Below are 24,219 nucleotides of genomic sequence, written 5' to 3' on the forward strand. Positions count from 1 at the left end.
AGCGGAGCAAAAAAAACAAACAGACAAAAATACTTAGAGGTCCAAGGACCAAGAAAACTATAGAGATAGGTACAGAGCACCTGGCTAGATTAAGAGTCAAAGTAACACTGAAGTCCAGCAAAGCCAGAAGGGCGGAGCTGGAATAAATAGGCAGCAGGTCACGTGACCACAAAATAGAAAAAAACTAACAGGAGGGTTCTAACACTAGATTTAAAAGCTATAGTTGTGAACGCATTTCAAAACATACAACACTTGTTCATCAGGACAAACCACTATACACTATATAGTGGTTTGTCCTGATGAAGAAGTGTTGTATGCTTCGAAACGCGTTGACAAATAAAGACTGCTTTTAAATATACTTTATTGTCCTCTCATCACCTGGTAGAATATTTGGCAGCGGTGGAAACAGATCCATTTTTCCCCGTATTTGCATGGGTTTCCTCCGGGTTCTCCGGTTTCCTCCCACACTCCAAAGACATACTGATAGGGAATTTAGATTGTGAGACCCATTGGGGACAGTGCTGATAATGTATGTAAAGTGCTACAGAAATAATGGCGCTATATAAGTGAGTAAAATAAATAAATACATTTTTCCACTCATCTACAAACATCCACTAAGAAGACAGTGGAGAGAAAAACCCGGCCAAGCTGACTTTTCAGTCATTCCCTATGACGTGTGCAATGATAATAACGAAGTGTTTTATGTTCTGTATAATTGTATGGCCAAAATGATTTTCTCTGCCAAGCCTAAGTCTTTCCCATCAGGACACATGCACATTTTCTTATTATAATTCCTTCCATACATTTCATGACCTGTTTTGCTTTTGCCATACGGCTTTCAGATTTGGTTCCGACAACAGGAAGTGGAGCTTGAAATAAACAGGTTGTTAGCAGGACGGAATGGTAAGACATTCCCCTTCAGTTTACCTGATTTCTCCCATCCTCTTCCCTTCGCTCCCTCTCCCCACAATGTGTTGCAGCATTTGCTAGCTTTATCTCACAGGCCCACGCTCCTCTGCATAATGGGATAAACACAGGGGGAGAGACCTCAGGCAGAGAGTGGATTAACGTGTTACTCAGGAGATGCGCCCCCTCCCCATCTGAGCAGAACAGGTACCGCATTGTAATTACTGAGGCTTCAATCTGCTCGGCAGCTGAAAGTTTAAGGATTACTGCGAGTGAGTGAAAATCATTACACAGGCTCTGAGTCGTTTTCCTCACTTGTGCTACTTGCTGATTTTGTTCAAACCGTCCTGAGTTAATGCAAAAATATTGCAGACCCAGGGAATTTACTGCGAGCTCACAAAGTCCTCCACCCTTCACATGCTGAAGGCAATCCAGACTGAAACATCGCTCTACTTTCTGGAAACTCGGCTAAGCAATTAGCAATAACTGACACAGATCAATCACCAGGATTGTATTGATACATGGATCAGTATCCCAAGATAATTGTATTGACCAACTGAAGGTTGGGGGGGAGGGGGACTTGCGTTTCAGCTTGTAAGGGCAGCCAATCCCATATGCCCTACATAGGTGGCTCCAATTAAAGCCTCATTCACACTTCCGAATATGTGCTGAAACAGGAACAATGCGCAAATAGGGAAATATTGTTAAAACATTGGGAATAAAGGTGTGATTGTGCTCACCCGTATAGGTTGTGACAGGCACAACTCCCCTAAAAGCGTGTAGATACCAGCTGCTGCTGCTCCGTGTGCAAGAGGATGATCCTCAGCAAAATATTGGAGACAAAGGAGCAATGTTCACGAATGGATTGCTGGATATCGATAAATCTAAACATATAGTTGTGTAAAAGTAGATGAGTAGTTAATAGTCTACGCGTTTCAGAGCCGCATTGGCTCCTTCTCAAGACTAAACAACTAACTCAACTAATAAACTACACATCCACTTTAGCACTACTACTATGTGTAAAGATTCATCTATGTCCAGAACTGCAGCAATCCATCCATGAACAGTCCTCTATTGTCCCATTCACACAGCTGTAATTTTTGCATCTGTATAAAAAGCAGACCATTAAATGAAAAGAAATGAGACAGGAGTGCTCCATGTATGAAACTCGTGGGGTAAGTTAGAGGACTGGGAACTCAAGGGAGCCGCTCAAATGACAAGGTTGTGAAAATTGCAAGCACAACACTGCATGAGGCTTGGAAACTGGTGAGGATGTGGCTGCTGCTCCACCCATCTGAACCTGACAAGGTCAGGCACGAAACTTGATAGAAGGGGCAGCTGAAAGATGTGGCATTTCGGGCTCTGCCAAGTCCAGATGGGACACATGACCAAGAGATTGAACAAAGGGGATTGATGAAGGAGTTAAAACTACTTCGAAACACGTTGTCATTAAAGTCCCACTTCTTCAACCTCCTAGTCGACTTTCAGCTGCCTATTCTTCCCTTCTCTTAAATGGGGCAGATTGGCCAGCAATTTAGACAAAGACAGGACATGTCTCAGTTTTTTGTCCAAACCATTAATCTGCAAATAAAAAGTGGAATTTAATATGTCTATGTGCTGTACATTAAAAAATAGGTAGCAGACTGATTAAAAACTTTGATGTGTGAATGAAGCCTAACCCATGGATAGGTCGGTGTCAACCTTGATTGGCTTCATTTCCTTACCCTATGGGTGGTTCAAGTAGACTTCTCTCATCAGACACCACAAGTGTAGCAACAAAGGTGAACATCATGTTGCCTGTGAGGAGCTGCCCATTTACTAAAGACTATGATACTTTTCCAGCAACGGACCACCATTTTTGTCAATATTATCTCAGGAGTCCATTGTTTCAACAGCCAATAATCTCATTAGGTGAGTGTAGATTGTAGACACAGTGGAGCCGTCACCACAGGAGGTCTTACATGCAGTCTCAGATGAAGGCTTCTAGAATATTCTTCATTGTTTTAGCGAACAGTGAATGTTTAAGGGGGAGGGTGTGATCACTTCTGACCTGGGAGGGGACTGATCCCAGTGGAAGAAAGTGGAGACATGTTTTAGAGAGTTGTGTGGAAGGATTGAAGGAAGAGGATGGAGACCGTGGACTTGGAAGGATGAATGGATAAACATGTTACCATTATGGATTATGTCGTTTTGATTTACACTTTCTAAAAAGGACTGCTGCTACTGGATACCTGGGCTTTCATCGCTTTATCTGCCGTCTAGAGGATCATGGACTGTGGCTACAGACTATACTGGCTGGAGATACGAAATGTGTGGGCCAACCAAAAGTTGGGAGACAGTGAGTATGGCCTTATACAAAGTCTGTGGAACTACTGAACCCAGATTAGGAAGTTGAAGACTGAGAGAACTGTATTTTGGCCATTTACCTGGAATTGCTTTATAACCATGGCTGTGATCAATAAAATATTGTTGCATCGTTAACCTGCCTAGGTGATTACTTACAACCCACAACCTCACCAACTTTGAAACACGTTGTCATTAAAGTCCCACTTCTTCAACCTCCTAGTCGACTTTTAGCTGCCTATTCTTCCCTTCTCTTAATTGGGGCAGATTGGCCAGCAATTTAGACAAAGACAGGACATGTCTCAGTTTTTTGTCCAAACCATTAATCTGCAAATAAAAAGTAGAATTAAATATGTCTATGTGCTGTACATTAAAAAAAATAGGTAGCAGACTGATTAAAAACTTTGATGTGTGAATGAAACCTAACCCATGGATAGGTCGGTGTCAACTAAAATTTGGCTTCATTTCCTTACCCTATGGGTGGTTCAAGTAGACTTCTCTCACCAGACACCACAAGTGTAGCAACAATGGTGAACATCATGTTGCCCTTTTGTGGTAAAGACGGACAAACAAATGTAAACATGAGGGTGGAGGGTGGAGGGCTCTTGTGAACTTTTTGTTGGTGGCTCCCACTCCTCTACACTGTGTGCAGAATTATTAGGCAAATGAGTATTTTGATCACATGATACTTTTTGTGAATGTTGTCCTACTCCAAGCTGCATAGGCTTGAGAGCCAACTTCTAATTAAGTAAATCTGGTAATGTGCATCTCTGTAATGAGGAGGGGTGTTGACTAATGACATCAACACCCTATATAAGGTGTGCTTAATTATTAGGCAACTTCCTTTCCTTTGGCAAAATGGGTCAGAAGACAGATTTGACGGGCTCTGAAAAGTCCAAAATTGTGAGATGTCTTGCAGAGGGATGCAGCAGTCTTGAAATTTCCAAACTTTTGAAGCATGATCACTGAACAATCAAGCGTTTCATGGCAAATAGCCAACAGGGTCGCAAGAAGCGTGTTGGCTAAAAAAGGTGCAAAATAACTGCCCATGAATTGAGGAAAATCAAGCGTGTAGCTGCCAAGATGCCATTCGCCACCAGTTTTGCCATATTTCAGAGCTGCAATGCTACTGGAGTATCAAAAAGCACAAAGTGTGCGATACTCAGGGACATGGCCAAGGTAAGGAACGCTGAAAAATGACCACCTTTGAACAAGAAACATAAGATAAAACGTTAAGAATGGGCCAAGAAATATCTTAAGACTGATTTTTCAAAGGTTTTATGGACTGATGAAATGAGAGTGACTCTTGATGGGCCAGATGGATGGGCCAGAGGCTGCATCAGTAAAGGGCAGAGAGCTCCACTCCTACTCAGATGCCAGCAAGGTGGAGGTGGGGTACTGGTATGGGCTGGTATCATCAAAGATGAACTTGTGGGACTTTTCAGGTTGAGGATGGAGTGAAGCTCAACTCCCAGACCTACTGCCAGTTTCTGGAAGACAACTTCTTCAAGCAGTGGTACAGGAAGAAGTCGGTATCGTTCAAGAAAAACATGATTTTCATGCAGGACAATGCTCCATCACATGCATCTAACTACTCCACAGCGTGGATGGCCAGTAAAGGTCTAAAAGAAGAAAAAATAATGACATGGCCCCCTTGTTCACCTGATCTGAACCCAATAGAGAACCTGTGGTCCATCATAAAATGTGAGATCTACAGGGAGGGAAAACAGTACACCTCTCGGAACAGTGTCTGGGATGCTGTGATGGCTGCTACACGCAATGTTGATCGAAAACAGATCAAGCAACTGACAGAATCTATGGATGGAAGGCTGTTGAGTGTCATCATAAAGAAAGGTGGCTATATTGATCACTAATTTTTTGTTTTTTGTTTTTGCATGTGAGAAATGTTTATTTCTAAATTTTGTGCACTGATATTGGTTTACCTGGTGAAAATAAACAAGTGAGATGGGATTATATTTGGTTTTTATTAAGTTGCCTAATAATTCTGCACAGTAATAGTTACCTGCACAAACAGATATCCTCCTAAGATAGCCAAATCTAAAAAAAAAAACCTCCAACTTCCATAAATATTAAGCTTGGATATTTATGAGTCTTTTGGGTTGATTGAGAACATAGTTGTTTATCAATAATAAAAATAATCCTCTAAAATACAACTTGCCTAATAATTCTACACACAGTGTATGTATGTATTGTACATAGCTGGGAGCAGTCATAGCGCTAAGACCAAAGAGCTGTTATTGCTAAAACTTTTTCGCCTGCCTGCAGGTTGAAGATTTCAAAGTTCTTTCACCCCTGTGAGGATTTTTGAGCACAGGCGGAAGTACAATTCCTTATCAGCTTTGTACAAATTAAGTCTTGTGAAAAAATGAAAGCGAACATTCTGGAGACTTATCTCTAGTCCCAGAGAGTGGCAACCAAAACTAGCGTCCAATCACGAAGGGGGATAATCCGGGGGTATCCGTAATCCTGCCGTGCCTAGCCGCCTTATCTAGCCCTCGACAATTTTGCATATTCTTAAATTGCTGTCTCTGGATGACCTTGCTTGAACTGTATTATCTCTGTTTCCTCAGGCAGCCAAATATTATATTATACGTTTATATTACGATTTTTATTATATAGAGTGCAAAGTGCATTGTGTGCATTCCAAGAGTAAGTGCAGGACTATTCCTTTCTAACCTTGGAGGAGCCTCGCATTACTTCTAAGCATCGGCTCCTTTGTTTTACAAAGATTACAGTACACAAGGAATAATCTATGGCCTAAAAGTCCATGTGCATTTCCTTAAAAATATTCTGTTTGGTGAACTTGAGTCTCGGAAAGGCAGGAGTGATGGAAAAGAAGATTAGGAAGACATTTAGAAGAAGAAAAGAGCCAGACAGACAGGTCTATCGAAAGATGCACAGACACATCCATCTAGTATAATTAGCTGCTATCTCCAATCCCCAGAGGCTCCCACTGACAGCTCCATTGTATAAAAGGTGTCGAAACTTTGCACTAAGGCAGCACTAGTTCATCAGCACAGTACAGGAAGAGGCTGTTTCTTTAAGCCCATGGACCAAGCCTTGTGGGAGTTGGGATTATCTATAGTCCTGCATTAATGGAGCTGAAGGGCAGGCAAGGCACAGATTTGTGAGTGAGTGACAGGTCTGATGTGACCAAACTCTTACACCTGCTTGGCTCGGAGGAACCTTATCGACACTCGGAGCTGCATCGCCAGTCCTTCTGTCACTGCGCTGACGCCTAGGTAGACCAGAAGAGTGACAAAGTCTTCACGTACAACTACCTAACCTGCTTCATTCTCTGTCTGAACAATGGTGTAGCGGTGTCTATTCTATGAGCACAATTAGTCTATGTACTGCCAGAACGCGGTCAGACTGTTAGATAGAAAAACACAATCAGATACCAGACAGGGAAAGAATCACTGCTAAGAATAGCTTTATACAAATAGTGTCTTCTATGGTGGAAATAAAAGAAGCGTGAGCTAAAGACCAGCATTAGGGAAGGTAGGCAACAATTGTCCAGGATAAACCAATTGATTCATTTATTAGGAGGAAATGTGAATGGCAAAATAATTATTATAGAGGTTGTTCTACCTTTTTTTGTATCTGTACATTTTAGTTTAGTTCATTATAGAGGATCTGTGACCAGATTTCACATTTCAACCATACACATCATCTGTCAGAACTCTTGGACCGTATGAGACTGATGCATTTATTTTAAAAATCAAAGTCAGAACTACTGTATAATGCTGATATTAAGATGAGCATTTTCTGAGCCCAGTTATAGAATTAAATAGCTCATGAGTCTAAATATATTCAACCTCCTCCTGCAGCTTGAACTGGGCAGTGTGAGCTCTCAGCAGGGAGGAGAGACACTGAGGGTCCGTGGTGGGTGGAGGAGACTTTCATAAATGATTATACAGATATTCTGACATGAAATTTCAAAGTGAGTACATTACCCAAATCAAGTCCAAGAGATCTATTTAGTAATTAATGCTGTTTGTATTGTAAAATCTGATGACACAATGTATTTAAGACAAAATATCGGAAATTTGTGTGGGAAATTTAATTCTAAACTTTTAAACTCTTGCTAGAATTCATCTGCAAAGCATAAGGGACCATCAATAATTGTCCATCAATTTATGATGAACTTTTCACCTCTGGGGAGCATTCAGTAATTGTACTAAAATCTGTTCTTATAAAGGATACTCTTTAACCTGACCCTTCAACCCATCAGTTTGGAGTCTGCCGTGACACATTATCAGGAACAAACTGTGAAGGAGTAGGTATTAGATGGTAACACTGTCCACAGCTCCACTTTCCCAGGAAGCTCCCCAATGACTGGACCTCCAACATGTCCACCAGTGGAAAATACCACTAACTCCTTGACTGACAGACCACCAGGGATTATTCATTAACCCTCTTAATGCCACAGACCACCAGAAAGTAACTTAATTTACTTCTTTACTACTTTATACATCAGTGATCTAATATAATTCTCCCTAGCACAGCACAAACAGAGATCTGAACATTTCCCCCTTCACCACGTTAGACCTCTAGGACCGTAAGCACAAACATCTCCACTACTCTGAACAATCAGATATGTAACCATTAGTCTTCTTCACTGCCCTAGGCAAACATAGATGTCCTCATTAGCCTCCACTAGTTATCACTGGCCTACACCACCAGCTTTGTTTTTATTTTTTATTATTCAATTTTGAGCAATGTTGTATAAAATGGCAAGTGGGCGGCTCTGACTGAGCATGGCCCGTAGCTTTTTATTAAGTAATTTAAACAACAAGATAATTAGAGAATTGTTATAGATGCCCAGTATTCACCACACTCCGTAGTAATATATTGGTTTCTTTTCTACTACATATAAGGCACAGTACCTATTATATATCTTTCATATAGGATCTAAACTCAGTTTTTACCATTGAGAACCGGACACATTGAAAGGTTTCAGGCCTCCATGTTCACACACAGACTGAAAGTAATAGCCCCTTCTCTGTGAATTCGTGAGACTTGAGCAGTTCAGGTACCTGCTCCTCAGACTTCACCACCTCCCATCTTCATCATCCCGGAGGTCAGTAATCTCCCCGCACACATGCCTTCTTGCCTCCGGCTTCCACACCAATCAGTAACGAGCAGACGGAGAGCTGTGTGTTTGTTAAGATGATAATATCTATTTAATTTAATGCACAACGCCGCTTAGCCCTCAGCTGTGCTCCTTTGCTCTGATATTATGAAGTTGAATACACAGCCATGTGCCGGCAAGCGGAGTCATACAAAATATACTGCAGTGCTCACTCCACGTCAGCAGCCAGACTGGCCACAAACACTCTTAAAGGAACAATATACCTAGAGATTAATTATATAAGTGAACTGAAGTTCATCTTGCTCTCATAGTTTCAAGAACATGCAAAAAATCCTGTTGTCTGATAAACATAGAGTCTTGCAGACATCGTGCAAAGAACAATGCTTTGACTATCTCATCCCATACACAAGAGCACTTGCTCAGCCAAGAGCTCCTGTGTTCTCTATGAGAAAGTCTCCGAATGTCACTTCACCCGGAGACTTATCTGCAGGGAAACAATGCGATTGGGAGTCCAAAATTGGACATGAGCGATCAACATCTCCCTTGACCATCAGTCGGCCGGCAGCTCCATACATATTAGACCGTCTGCTAAACCTATCAATATCGGCGGGTTCAGTCGACATTAGTCTAATGTGTATGGGGGGCTTTATTTCCTGCTGATTTTCTTCTAGGTAATGACTAAAACCGGCCATACACTGTAGATGACTGTTTGCTCAAGGATGCTTCAGTCGATAGTTCAGCCGACAGCTATCTTGATCCGAGTGCTCCTCTATTCTCTATGAGAAAGCCGTTCCCACACATTTCAGTCAATGGCTAATCTATGGGAGAGCAAAGCAATCAGCAGTCTGAAATCGGACATGAACGATCAACATCCTCCGCAGTGATCAGGTGGTTGGGGTTACCAAGCGCATAAGACTGTGGGTCGAACCAATCTATATCGACAGGCTCAGCCAACATTAATATAAGGAGTAGGGTTTGTGAAGAGGCAAGGCTTAATATTATTTTTTTACCTATTACGATAAGAGCAGACGGGGGAGGCTCCTGCTGCAGTCAGATGCAGGATAGTGAGATGAAGGAGAGGGGCATGGCTATTGGGGCACATAGGTAGGGTACATATCTTTATATTGTTTTCCTGTTTTAATTGTAATATGAGACAAATTAGAATCAAATAAGATTAACACGAAAACCATTTTTTGTGCATTTTCTATGTTTAATGTTCCTGTGAAGGTGCGTTAGGCATACAGTACAAAGCTTTAAAAGCTGTGGTCTATAAAAGGGTTGCTAATATCATTTACACACACAGTATGTATGCATATGTCTCTGGAGGTCCTCATAATAGGAGATACTGAAGATAAAGTATTGATCATGGAGACAGACTTTTTTACTTATTCTAAATAATTCTCTTTTTATTTTTTTGTGCATTTTCTATGCCTAATGTTACTTCAAAGATGCATTAAGCATAACGTCTAAAGAGTATAAAAATGTGGCTATGAAACCACCTGCTAATATCATTCACATATCATGTATTTCTGGATTCTTAAAGTTGACACTTTTGAAATCACAAAACCTATAAAGAATGAGTTCAAGGCACAGAGATATACAAATAAAATTTAACTTTTATTTAGAAATAAGTTGAAAATAGATGAAACATGTCAGACACAAGACAGTCATAGCTGATGAGCGGACATGAATATAGACAGCATGATACAGATTTTCAGAGTAAGTCAATGAATAAAGTACAATAGAATAAATACAATAGTAAATACAATAGTGTAGTATACAATATATGGTCCTAATATTACGGATGGATACCAATGCATAGAGAGTATCATGAAAAAATGTTCATGCAAAAACATAAATTAAAGTGAGGTATCATGAAATAACAGAGGTGTATAACCCATATATAAGGAATGTAAACGGCACAGTGGCAAAGAGAAGTCTCACCAGTCCATGAAAGAACCGCACCTGGCGCGCGTTTCGCACCTAGCTTCATCAAGGGTGTCTTACATGTTGTCTTGTGTCTTACATGTTTTATTTATTTTTAATTTATTTCTAAATTAAAGTTAAAATTTACTTGTATATCTATGTGCCTTGCACTCATTCTTTATAAGTTTTGTTTCTACCTTTATGAGCATTCTGGCCTACTCACTCTATGCTCATTATATATAAGTAGGTTTATCACTTTAGAAGTTAATTAAATGATCATTCCTTCCAACCCCCGAACACACATGCATGTGTTCTCTATGGGGAGAGTGGGGTAAACCGCTGCCAGACATGTCTGGCAGTAGCTTATCTCCTATGTGAACAAAAGGATCGAGCATTTAACATTTTTTTCCTTCAACATCTACCATCGGGGAGAGTCAGGACACCCCCATACACATTAGTCAGCAGCCCGGTATCACCAAAATCATAAAGGCACACATTTTTGATCCCTGGACATAGATAAAACGAAGTTCAGAAAATTATACTTGTTCCATGTGACAGCTAGTGTGTTAATTCCTTTTCTTTTGTACATACCTGTATACCCTGCCAGGCAGTGACAGTGCCCGGTGACAGGGTCACATCCCTCTGCGTGGTTGCAATCACAATGTTCTATACAGTCCAGACCATACATCCCCTCCTATTCAAAAAGCAAAATAAAAAAGTCAGAAAAAGTAAAAACGATATGAATGTTAGGACAATGTACATTGGAGTGAATGCACTAAATAAAAGATCTGATGCTTTACCTGACATGGCTGGTCACAGATTTCACCCATCCAGCCTGCGGCACACATGCAGCTGCCATCCACTGGACTGCAGGAAGCATCATTAAGACAATGACAAGTCTGATTGCAGTTGAGACCCCAAGTACCACTGGAACAGGGGATAGAACAGTCTGTTCCTTGCCAACCTGAATAAAGACATGTAAAAGAGATCGATTCTCTAGTGCCTAATGATGATACCATACCACATAAACATAATATAAAATAACTATCTTCTCTTCTTCTTATTATTTATTATTATAGTGCCATTTATTCCATGGCGCTTTACATGTGAAAAAGGGGTATACACAGCAAATACACTTACAATAATCTTGAACAAAACGAGTCAGCAACTGGTAGAGGAGGAGCGAGGACCCTGCCCGCGAGGGCTCACAATCTACGAGGGTTGGGTGAGGATACAGTAGGTGACAAAACAATATGAGTATTAAAATTACCTCAATATATAAAGGGACGGTCCGGGATTTCTCAAAGATGGGCTAAGGGCAGGAAATGGTAGCAAATAAAAAAATAGGCATTACTTCCCTACTGCTGTTTTGTGCTGTAGTGGCAGCACTGGGGTGGTGGAGGATTGAATAGGTAAGTAATACTTATTTTATGATCATAGATAACACCTTCAACATAGGATGTGTTCATAGTACAATCATGACTTACATTTATTATTAATACATTCAAAATAAAATACATAGATAATATTAGTAAAAAGCCAATACAAGATCACTGAATACTGTCAAATAGGATGGAAAAAAACACCTGGATAAAAAATGTGCGCTCTGCAATTTCAGTATCTACCACATTGAAATTTTAGGGTGCATGTATTTTTTCCAGGTGTGTACCCCTCCTATTTGTCTGATTCTTAAGCTCCTCTGTGGTCTGTATACTAATGTCTACAGTACATATATTTTATTTTAGCAATATTAATAAAAACGACGTTTGCCTTAAACTTCTTTCTTTTGATAGTTGATTCCTTTGATGGTGCAATGGTCTACTACATATGGGTACATGGTATCGGTGTCTTCATTTATTACTAAAGCTATGGTGCTTTAAAGGGAATCGGTCAGCAGCTTTTTGCTATTTAATCTGAGTGCAGCATAACATAGGGCAAGAGACACTGATTACAGTGATGTGTCGCTTACTAAGCAGTGTGTTGAAGTTTCAATACAATCAGTGTTTTATCAGCAGGAGATTATCACTGCAGGACTAGGTTTCAGATGCATGTCTGTCAGGCTAATATGTGTAACCCCGCCCCCACTACGGATTGGCAGGTTGCTGACAATGCACACAGTGTACACAGGAAGCTGACAATCAGGGGTGTGGGCGGGGTTATACATAGCTCGGTATTCTGACCACTGCTACATCTACAGCAGAGAAAACAGGGATTCTATCAAAACTTCACCAAGCAGCCCAGTAAGTGACACATCGCTGGAGTCAGCCTCTCTTGCCCTATATTATGCAGCTCTCATATTACATAGTAAAAACCTGCTGACGGATTAAGGGATCTGTTTTCCAGTGGATGCAGACTGATACTAGCTGCAATCATTCATGCTGTACTTAAAATGGCCGCATACAGTACAGACCAAAAGTTTGGACACACCTCCTCATTTAAAAATTTTTCTGTATTTTCATGACTATGAAAATTGTACATTCACACTGAAGGCATCAAAACTATGAATTAACACATGTGGAATTATATACTTAACAAAAAAGTGTGAAACAACTGAAAATATGTCTTATATTCTAGGTTCTTCAAAGTAGCCACCTTTTGCTTTGATAACTGCTTTGCACACTCTTGGCATTCTCTTGATGAGCTTCAAGAGGTAGTCACCGGAAATGGTTTTCACTTCACAGGTGTGCCCTGTCAGGTTTAATAAGTGGGATTTCTTGCCTTATAAATGGGGTTCGGACCATCAATTGTGTTGTGCAGAAGTCTGGTGGATACACAGCTGATAGTCCTGCTGAATAGACTGTTAGATCCCACTTATTAAACCAGACAGGGTACACCTGTGAAGTGAAAACCATTTCCGGTGACTACCTCTTGTGGTCACTCTGCGGTCCAGCTCACCCCAAACCATCTCGATTGGGTTCAGGTCTGGCGACTGTGGAGACCAGGTCATCTGGCGTAGCACTCCATCACTCTCCTTCTTGGTCAAATAGCCCTTACACAGCCTAGAGGTGTGTTTGGGGTCATTGTCCTGTTGAAAAATAAATGATGGTCCAACTAAACGCAAACCGGATGGAATAGCATGCCGCTGCAAGATGCTGTGGTAGCCATGCTGGTTCAGTTTGCCCTCAATTTTGAATAAATCCCCAACAATGTCACCAGCAAAGCACCCCCACACCATCACACCTCCTCCTCCATGCCTCACGGTGGGAACCAGGCATGTAGAGTCCATCCATTCACCTTCTCTGCATCGCACAAAGACACAGTGGTTGGAACCAAAGATCTCAAATTTGGACTCATCAGACCAAAGCACAGACTTCCACTGGTCTAATGTCCATTCCTTGTGTTCTTTAGCCCAAACAAGTCTCTTCTGCTTGTTGCCTGTCCTTAGCGGTGGTTTCCTAGCAGCTATTTTACCATGAAGGCCTGCTGCACAAAGTCTCCGCTTAACAGTTGTTGTAGAGATGTGTCTGCTGCTAGAACTCTGTGTGGCATTGACCTGGTCTCTAATCTGAGCTGCTGTTAACCTGCGATTTCTGAGGCTGGTGACTCGGATAAACTTATCCTCAGAAGCAGAGGTGACTCTTGGTCTTCCTTTCCTGGGGCGGTCCTCATGTGAGCCAGTTTCTTTGTAGCGCTTGATGGTTTTTGCAACTGCACTTGGGGACACTTTCAAAGTTTGCCCAATTTTTCGCACTGACTGACCTTAATTTCTTAAAGTAATGATGGCCACTCGTTTTTCTTTACTTAGCTGCTTTTTTCTTGCTATAATACAAATTCTAACAGTCTATTCAGTAGGACTATCAGCTGTGTATCCACCTGACTTCTGCACAACACAACTGATGGTCCCAACCCCATTTATAAGGCAAGAAATCCCACTTATTAAACCTGACAGGGCACACCTCTGAGGTGAAAACCATTTCCGGTGAATACCTCTTGAAGCTCATCCAGAGAATGCCAAGAGTGTGCAAAGCAGTCATCAAAGCAAAAGGTGGCTACTTTGAAGAACCTAGAATATAAGACATATTTTCAGTTGTTTCACACTTTTTTGTAAGTATATAATTCCACATGTGTTAATTCATAGTTTTGATGCCTTCAGTGTGAATGTACAATTTTCAAAGTCATGAAAATACAGAAAAATCTTTAAATGAGAAGGTGTGTCCAAACTTTTGGTGTGTACTGTACATTTTTTTGTTGGCGCACCCCACTGTAGCTCTCACATTTTCTAGACCATCTAGTTTATTATATCTCTAGACCAAAACAGGACCAACGTTGTTGGTTGATCTTCCACAATCTGAGCAACAATAGAGGTTTTCAACAACTGTTGTTCCTTCTTTTGTATAGGTGCCCATAGATAAAAATGAACTATATCAACCAAAACGATAAATCATTGGGTAAAATTAAAAGATGAACAATGACTTTAGCCGACAGTTCACAAACTATTATTATCTGAAATGAAGTCCGCTGCTTTTTATTTTTTTCCGTCAATAGTCAGATGAAAGATCCTTTTTTCATCTTTAATTAAAAGACTTTTTCCAGAAAGATTCTTCATTCCTGGCCTGGTGGTGTTGAACATTTGTGGCCAGGTTGCACGATGGTAATGAATAGTATGGACTAATATGTATATGGCTACATCATCCACCCGACGATCGTTCATTCAGTACTTGTTCAACCATCAACTACTTTCATCTAATGTGTACCTTATGGGAACTAAAATGCAAAGCCAAATGTTCATAATACTGGGGGAGGGGAACTGAGACTGATAAATGATAAATAAAACAAATTAAACTGTCGACATACAAGATAATAGTCGACTGAACATTTTTTCATCATACAGCTATCTTTTCCATTTCGCCATACACACAAGCACTTGGCTCAGTCAAAATAACACAAAATCCAGACATTTATCTGCATCTACCTACTTCACAAAGGGTGCGTGTTGCAAGCAATTTCTTTTGAGAATCTGCTTTACTAGTTGAATTTTACATCTGTAGACGCCACACCAATACAGCACTCTGTTGCAGGTTTTGGACATGCAACTGCTAGCATTTTTTATCACGTCATTTTTAGGAAAAGGATTGATTTTTGTTAAAGAAAAAAAAATAGATTTTTTTTTAAATGTGGAAATTTAACTGTGCATGTCTGTTTTTGCATACCTGTTTTACTAGGCCAATTTGACAACCATACATATTTGACAACTGTACTGCAGCCTGCTGCCATATTTTGCTTTCTGTAAATGTTACCTATCTTCCTAGCATTTTTTCTTACATCCTCTTTGGAAAGGGTTGAATAACTGCGCTTGAAAAGATTGTCTAAAGTTAATTTTAGTGTTGTGGAAAATGTATGGTAAAATAAAAAATGTAAATATTAACCCTTTAAAAAATACAAATTTATTTTGATTTAAATAAAATGGTGCATTTTAATTAAATACAAATAAATTTGTATGTTTTAAAGGGTCAATATTTACACTTATTCTATTTCCCTTTCTTCTGTCAATTAATTTTAACTAAAAGAAAAAGTGGCAATGTCAATGAACGAGTAATGTAAAAGAGAAAAAATCCCATATCACGGTTAAGAATTTTGGAGACAATATCAAAAGCACCACCACTGGCACCAGCCGTCCAGGCAGTAGTCCATAGTTAGCCTCCTTTGCCTATGGCAAACATATTAGTGTGGAGGAAATGGACGGCGTTATGTAATATATGGCACATCACTGATCTCAGAGAGATGATGTTACCTCTGACAGAAACACAGTCAGTTAGACACAGTTTTCTACATAGAACAGTCTGTCTGATTACAAATGACTATGAGGGATAATTTTTGGACCTCTTTTAATAATAAAATAAAAAGTCTATCAGAGCACTGTTATTAAATTTGCCATTTGTTAATACCAGTCACCAACTGTTTCTATGGTGAGATCACTTTGACATTACTAAGGCTGTGAAAGGCTAAGAGCTTGAAAGAGATTGAATACAGTCCTAAGAGCCCTCAGACTGCTACACTCACGTCTTTTCAGCTAAATTGGAGGCTCTGTAGTATTGCAATTCACAGCGAATCATTTAGCTGCAAATATAAATATATATATATATTTTTTTTTTTTTAATTTGACGAACCAGGAGAATTTCAATTTCAAAAGATTTAATCATCTTTAGTCAGGGGTTATCCTATTTCCTAAGTTTGTAGGGAATTGGTTAATACACTGTACTTTTAAAAATGTAAAAGTGTGTTGTGGTTTTTGAGAATGATGAAATAACTACACAAAAAAAAATTTATATATATTTTTGACATCTCATGAAATATTTGGTTATTATATCTAGAAATACATTTTATAAAAAACATTACAGTAGGATTCTTGCCATATGTTTGAAGCTATTGTAATAAATGAGCAAACACTGAAGAAACTGTGTCGGACGGCATTACCTTCTCTGCACATACAAGACCCATCCACTGGGGAGCAGGCAGCACCATTCTTGCAGTTACACATTGACAAGCAGTCAGTTCCAAATGTTCCAGCAGAACATAGCAAAGAACAGTCCTGTCCCTGAAATGACAACACAATAAGTGTAATTAGGGTGAGTGGTCAAGAATCTATATTAGAGGCACACAGCACTGCAATTCATGCAGGATGATTGAAAGGATCCTTATGCGGAGGCAGTAATTTGTCATGTAATGTATAGTAGGGTCCATGCTCTTCCCTGTACAATAATGTGTTTTAGCTAAAATGCCACAAAACAGTTGTCTCCTGGAGATCATTAAATGTGAGTAGAATAAAAGAAGATACATTTCAGGCCTTGGTTTAAAGTTCAAGGCCATTAATCACACAGTGCAGTCATCAGTAATGGAGAAGGAATCTGGTTGGCATTACCGCAGACTTAGGCATCTGACTGAATTAACTTCCATACTTAAATATTATAATACCCTTGTATTTGCAGCAAATCCTTCTTTTCCTCCTACTGGCACACTGCCATTTCTCTCAGTAATTATCAATGAAGTTTTGTGGCATGGTTACCTTACTTATTTTACTACTTTACTCTTTGGGAAATAAATTCATAGATTGTTATTTTTCAATGCTCGTTAACTTGTTTCCTACTTGGAGGAAAACTGTGTTCAAACATGGAGAACACTGTACTTCTTTACTAGATGACAATCAAGAGCCGAGAAACTCTCCCCAATTATTCTGGGAGACGCAATAATTAACATTTTGAACCTGATTAGGAGTGTGACCTGACGGAGGAAGATGCTGAAGAGACACAAATATCCTCCTGTCAGCGAATTCACAAAGAACCAAAGAATATGCTGGATCAGAGCTTCTGGCCTTAGAGGGGGATGTCCCCTTGAGCACAATTCCCGCTCTATTTTAGATGACCTTCAAATTGTCCAAAATATATATATCGCCACTGAATTTTTCTTGTTATATGAACTGTAGAATTTACGAGCTTCAGCGACCATGCAATGTCTTACAGTCAAGTGTTTGTCAATTATGATATACCGTACCTTTGTTTAGTGTCCAAATACGACTGCAAATACATGTATGTATTAATATTTCCACCCATACATAAATATAACAGCACAGATCAAAAGTATCACCTATATAACGCTACCGGGTTCAGCTAGTCATAAACTCATACATCATATTGAAATTTTCTAATGAATAAAAGACCCAACAGTCATTGATCTGCTGAGGGTCATGGTATATTGTATTTTCTTTGTTAGTGATGATCTGGTCACACTGGATTTTTTGGTATAAGGAAGAGTGCATAGGTTAAATACATTAAGATCTTCCATTTAAAGCCTGTTTTTCATGGGTCTATGGAAATGCAGTGGTTTTCACTAGCAATATTTTGAGACTCCCTTTGAATAGCCTGTATATTTTTCATTGGCTGCTGGGAACAAGATGGAATATAAGGCTGGTAGAGTAATTACAGCACTACCGTACATCTTTTCATAGAGGGTCATGCAGATAGCTGTAACAATAGGCATTGTCTGAGATAAATCATGGAAACTGTGATCCATTACATTTGTGATCCCACTAACATCAAGCTGTGGAAGAATGAAAACAACTGTACTGCACAGAACTATAACAGATAATGTCAATATTAATATTGAGCTATAGCGGCATGCCTAAGTGAGCATTCCGACCCATATCGGTTCTTTTATGTATTTTCTGTATGCTGAAAAAATCATTTTAATCCAATAATGCCACCTTCAGAATTAGCCGGGATAGTAAGAAAAAGTGACCAATGATTGCACTATATACTTCAGATGGATCCTACCAACAGCTTTCCATAATTGAGCAGCTACTAATGATACAGACTAAAGCCCATTTACACCAAGTGCTTACTCCTTATACCAAGAAGCAAGTATACATTTAGAAACAGTGGGACATTATGTGTAAAGCCTCATTCAGACATCCGTGAAACATGGTCCATGTGCAGACTGTGATGTATGGACTGGCTACGGGTCTCACCATCAAAACTCAACATCTTCATATACGCCTTTGAGGCTGTCAATCCATGCATCACGGTCCGTAATATGATGATGTTTCACGGATATCTGAATGAGGTTTACTAGTGGAGACATGAGGTTAGAGTCTTAAAATGCACCAAATTTATCACAATGGCTTATGTAGACTGATAAATTTGGTGCACAAGTCTAACTTGGTTGACTTACTTTAAGACCACTTTTTAAGCTATAAAACTGGAGCCTTTGATAAATTTGGTATCTTTTACAAACACACTTAGCCACATACAATTTTCTAGAGTTCCACAAACTGTCCAAAACTCTTGGGCCACGTTCACACGTTGATTTTTTTGGTCAGTATTTTATCTCAGTATTTGTAAGCCAAATCCAAGAGTGGAACAATCAGGGGGAAAGTATAATAGAAACACGTTACCACTGTATTTATTACCCACTCTTGGTTTTAGCTTACAGATACTGATGTAAAAAACTCCAAATACTCAGTGTGTGCACGTGGCCTTATTACCCTTAATAATGTGACACATAGTACTTACAGCAGAATTTTGGCTAAATTTGAGCAGAATTCAGGAGGATTTTAGATTAGTAAATCTCTACGAATCAGTGGAAATGCGCATAAATTGGATGTACAATCTTCCTAACCTGTGGTGCTAGGCAGGAGGAGACTCTAGAATGAATGACACTTACAGCACTATTTCAATGTGGCTCAGAAGCTGTAAAGGCCTACTGAAACAAGCTGACAATTGTGAGGAAGAGTTGGTTAAAATGCTCGTTTGCCGATTATCGACTTATGACAACAAGCCAGCAAACACCCAACGAATGAGCAAAACACTCACTTATCAGGTGATTGGACCATTTACGCCGGCCTTAAAATCATCGTTATCAGCAGCACATGGAGAGATGGTGCCAATAACGATGATATCCTGCACAGAACCATCAAATTAATGATCATTCTGTGAACATAGAATTATGGTCGGCCGGTCTAAACAGTCTATTAAACAATCACCAATCAGGTTGGTTATTTAATGGCAGCGGTCAACAGATGTAAATGCACCTTAAAGTGGACCGTAACAGGTCAAAAGTGGCCGGATTATGCTCTTATTTTATTATTGCTGAGCATTCAGGCTTCTTTTTTTTTTTTTAATAGCTCCGACATACTGTTCCTTTTTAGTTAGTGCTAATGTTTATGGTTTAAGCGGGAGTGGTTCATAGTATTCCTTGGGGGCATGTCTTCAAGCTGCTCTGCATTATTACCCTTGGAGTAACGAGTCTGTGATAAAGACCATAAAAATTAGCAGTAAATAAAAAGGCCCATATTTGTAGAACGATATGGCGGATTAAATAAAAGAGAAACAAAAAATAAAATACTCACGGGAGCAGGGGGAATAAAATGAGAACAAAAAGTAGATACTTTTGAGCTGGTGGCAGGTCCTCTGAGACTATTTTTCATTCTGTAGCTGTCAATACCACAGCCGGTATAGAAATTCTTGAACTACATATGCTTATGTGTGTATTATTAATATGCATTTCTTTATTAGTCCATTATATTAATCATATGGGTACGCTATTGCGTCTTTCATCCAGAGCTATGTTGATAGTCTCCCTCTAGTGTAATGCAGACTTGTGATCCTCTCCTTACACTACTCTAATCCCCTCTCTAATGAGGTGTGTGAGCTCTCAGGGTTGCAGCTAATTACTCCCAAGGAGATTATTATCAAACCAAAGAAGAGGGCAGTTTAGTATCCATAAGGATTCTGCACAGGCTGTGCCATGTAAGTGCTGGAAGGGCAAGAAGAGTAGCAAGTTCACACAAAACTACCTTCCAGAGGTGCAAGGGCGAAGATAGGCAATCAGACTGTCGAAAGTCTTGGCAAACGGTTATACAGTAGCCATTTAGTTGCTTCAAGTACTAGCTACCAATTATTTCTTCTGGATTTTTTTTTCTCGTTACATTCACACATTGAATCAAAAGTCTCTTCACAGCACAAATCGGAGAACTCATTCTAAATATAGTAGTGGCTTCATGTATCAGAGCACCAGTCGTGGCAGTAAAGCTATCTTAGACATTGTCTGAGATCCCAGATATCACATAACTGCAGTACTCCCATACATTTCCTCAGCTGTAAAAAGATTAATAATCTTTCCAGTATTTTTTGCTTTCTGGTGTTTCAGCACAAGCTAAACCCCTGGAGGACATATCAGAAACGTACGTTATAAATGATTCAGCTCAGATCAGAGAGTGTTTCAGAAACGCACAATTCTGTTCTAATACTAAATCTACATCATATTGATTTTTTTTCCCCTGTAAAAACAGATTGCTGACCCGATAGAGACATTTAGATGAGAGTGTTAAGTCCTGGGTCATTTTCATTACTTGCCAAGGTTGTAGCAATAGTACAAGTTTTATTTGTTTGTTTGTCTTTTGAGTTTGATTTTGTCAGATGATGAAAAAAGAAAGATACAAAGTTGGCATAAAAAAAGTTACAATTTCAACCATGAAACAGCTCTCGGTGCAATATGACAAGGTGGAAGTCCAAAACAAGACATATAACAGACAGTTGAAACCAGAAGTTTACATACACTATATAAAAAGACACATATGCATGTTTTTCTCAGTATCTGAAATGAAATCAGAATAAACTTTTCCCGTTTTAGGTCAATTAGGATTACCATAATTTTTAATATTTGCCAAATGCCAGAATAATAAGACAGAGAATGTTTTAAGGCATTTTTATTATTTACTGCAAAGTCAAAACTTTACATACATTTCATTAGTATTTGGTACCATTAGCCTTAAACTGAATGACTTGGGTCAAACGTTTGGGATATCCTTCCACAAGCTTCTCACAATAGTTGGTTGGAATTTGGGCCCATTCCTCCTGACAAAACTGGTGTAACTGATCCAGGTTTGTAGGTCGCCTTGCTCGCACCTGCCTGTTCAGCTTTGCCCATAAATTTTCAATAGGATTGAGATCAAGGCTTTGTGGTGGCCTCTCCAAAACATTGACTTGGTTATCCTTAAGCCACTTTGTTACCATTTTGGCAGTATGCTTCGGGTCATTGTCCATTTGGAAGACCCATTTTCACACAAGCTTTAACTTCCTGGCTGATGTCTTGAGATGTTGCTTCAGTATTGCCACATAATCTTCTTTTATCATGATGCCATCTATTTTGTGAAGTGCACCAGTCCATCCTGCAGCAAAACAACCCCACAACATGATGCTGCCACCCCCGCATTTCACAGTTGGGATGGTGTTTCATAAGCTTCCAAGCTTCTCCCTTTCTCCTACAAAGATAACGATGGTCATTATGCCCAAAAAGTTAAATTTTAGTTTTATCAGACCACAGGAGATGTCTCCAAAAATTGAGGACTTTGTTCCTGTGTGCATAAGCGAACATTAATATGGCTTTTTTAAGTTTCTTTTGGAGTAATGGCTTCTTCCTGGCAGAGTGGCCTTTCAGCCCATGTTGATACAGTACTCTCGCTTCACTATGGTTATTGACACAATCTTACCAGCTTTCGTCATCATCTTCACAAGGTCTTTTGCTTTTGTCCTTGGTTTGATATGCATATGTCGGAAAAAAGCATGTTCAACTCTGGGACACAGAACCTGTCTCCTTCCTGAGCGGTATGATGGCTGGACATTCCCATCTTGTTTGTACTTGCATATAATTGTTTGTACAGATGAATGAGGCACCTTCAGATATTTTGAAATTGTACCCAAGGATGAGCCAGACTTGTGCAAGTTCACAATTCTCTTCCTGATATCTTGGCTGATTTCTTTAGACTTTCCCATGATGCTACACAAAGAAGCAGTGTGTTTCAGGTGTGGATTAAAATACATCAACAGTTGTGTCTCTAACTCACATGTTACCAAAAAAACAGAAGCTTCCAAACACATGACATCATCATATGGGCAGTCCAGAAGTGCAGTAAGTAATAAAAATGTCTTAAGGCTGCGTGCCCACGTGCCCACGTTGCGTATTACAAGCGTATATGCTGCGGAATTTCCGCAGCGTAAACGCTTGTAAAACGCATGTATATCCTCACCCCATGGTCCCCAATGGCATTCCGCAATGTCAATGCCCATGCTGCGGATTTTTCCGCAGCGTATATGCTGCGGTCAAAAATCCGCAGCATGTTCATTAATTTTGCGGAAGCGCAGCGGAATCAATGTGCAGATGGTACCCAAGTCTGGATGAGAGGAGACTCTCATCCAGACCTGGGTACCAAAGAACCTGTAAAAAAAATAAAAAATAAAGTTTATACTTATCTTCTGATGTTTTCCCGGTGTGTTACCGCCGTCGCGCTGTTGTGTGAAGGACCTGCCACGTCATTGAGTCATGTGACCCATCACATGACTCAATGACGTCACCGCAGGTCCTGCACACAACAGCGTGAGCCGCTCAAGACTCCGGACGGGGCAGAGAATGCATCGGAAGGTGAGTATAAACTTTATTTTTTTATTTTTTACCATTCGGATTCTTTTTTTTTAACTATTACTTGGTCACACTATATAAATCCATGCCGGTTGCATGGATTTATATAGTGTGAACAAGTTGTCAAGCACTTTTCCAAGTGATGCTTAAATCACTTGGAGAAGTGCTTGATAACCCGCATGCGGAAATGCATGCAAAGACGCCTCACAAACGCTTCTACCTGGCGGGAAAACCGCATGTAAAATCCGCATGCGATTTTCCCGCCAGGGAGAAGCGTAAAAAATATGCTTCAGTTCCGCAACGTGGGCACTTAGCCTAAAACATTCTCTCTCTCTCTCTCATTATTCTGGCATTTGGCAAATATTAAAAATTATGGTAAACCTAATTGACCTAAAACGGGAAAGGTTTATTCTGATTTCATGTCAGATATTGAGAAAAACATGGATATGTGTCTTTATATAGTGTATGTAAACTTCTGGTTTCAACTGTGTACTGCCCTAAAGGATGATGAGAAGTGAAAACAAAGATTGATTTACAATAGATGGCAGTAGAAACAAATGCTGAGCACATTCATTTTCAGAGCAACATTGTAGCAAAATCTGCATGCTGAATATTTGGACTATACAAGAGATTCTCAGCCCTTTGTTCTAGTGTTTGGCCAGTTTACGATGTTTGTATGGCATCGTTTGTAATATTATCACTTTCTTATATACAGTCTATGACAACAGCATAAAGGTCTAAGCGAATGGACCATATCCAGGACATGCTGTGACTGAATCAGTACAAAATATATTAGGAGGTTCTTTCTTCACTAAATTAGATAACATGTGTACACTTTATAATACTTAATGACCTTGCTACACGTCCTGGATTTCCACTAGTCAGAAATGATCAATTTGAAGCCAATTTGAGAGAAACACAAGATTTGATTAGTTAGCAGATGTAGATGTCTCCTTAGATAAGGGGATATTATACCATGTAGATGACATTTACTTTTGCACTTAAAGAAACTGTGCAAT

The 24,219-nt window shown here is 39.7% G+C and overlaps 1 protein-coding gene across 6 annotated transcripts in view; it reads right to left on the reverse strand.

Annotated features, from left to right (window-relative positions):
• MEGF11 (multiple EGF like domains 11) overlaps positions 1-24,219 on the reverse strand; it is a 752,211-nt gene that overhangs the window by 122,030 nt on the left and 605,962 nt on the right. For all 6 annotated transcript variants that reach the window (XM_073653441.1, XM_073653443.1, XM_073653439.1 and 3 more), the window contains exons 11-13: positions 16,706-16,826; positions 11,092-11,255; positions 10,883-10,985 (exon numbers count right to left, since the gene is read on the reverse strand). In XM_073653441.1, the coding sequence (XP_073509542.1) occupies positions 10,883-10,985; positions 11,092-11,255; positions 16,706-16,826 (388 nt within the window). The remainder of the gene's footprint in view (positions 1-10,882; positions 10,986-11,091; positions 11,256-16,705; positions 16,827-24,219) is intronic.

The sequence above is a fragment of the Phyllobates terribilis genome, unplaced genomic scaffold, assembly GCF_046119375.1.
Source record: "Phyllobates terribilis strain yellow unplaced genomic scaffold, ASM4611937v1 Scaffold_11__3_contigs__length_659146591, whole genome shotgun sequence".
Classification (NCBI taxonomy): domain Eukaryota; kingdom Metazoa; phylum Chordata; class Amphibia; order Anura; family Dendrobatidae; genus Phyllobates; species Phyllobates terribilis.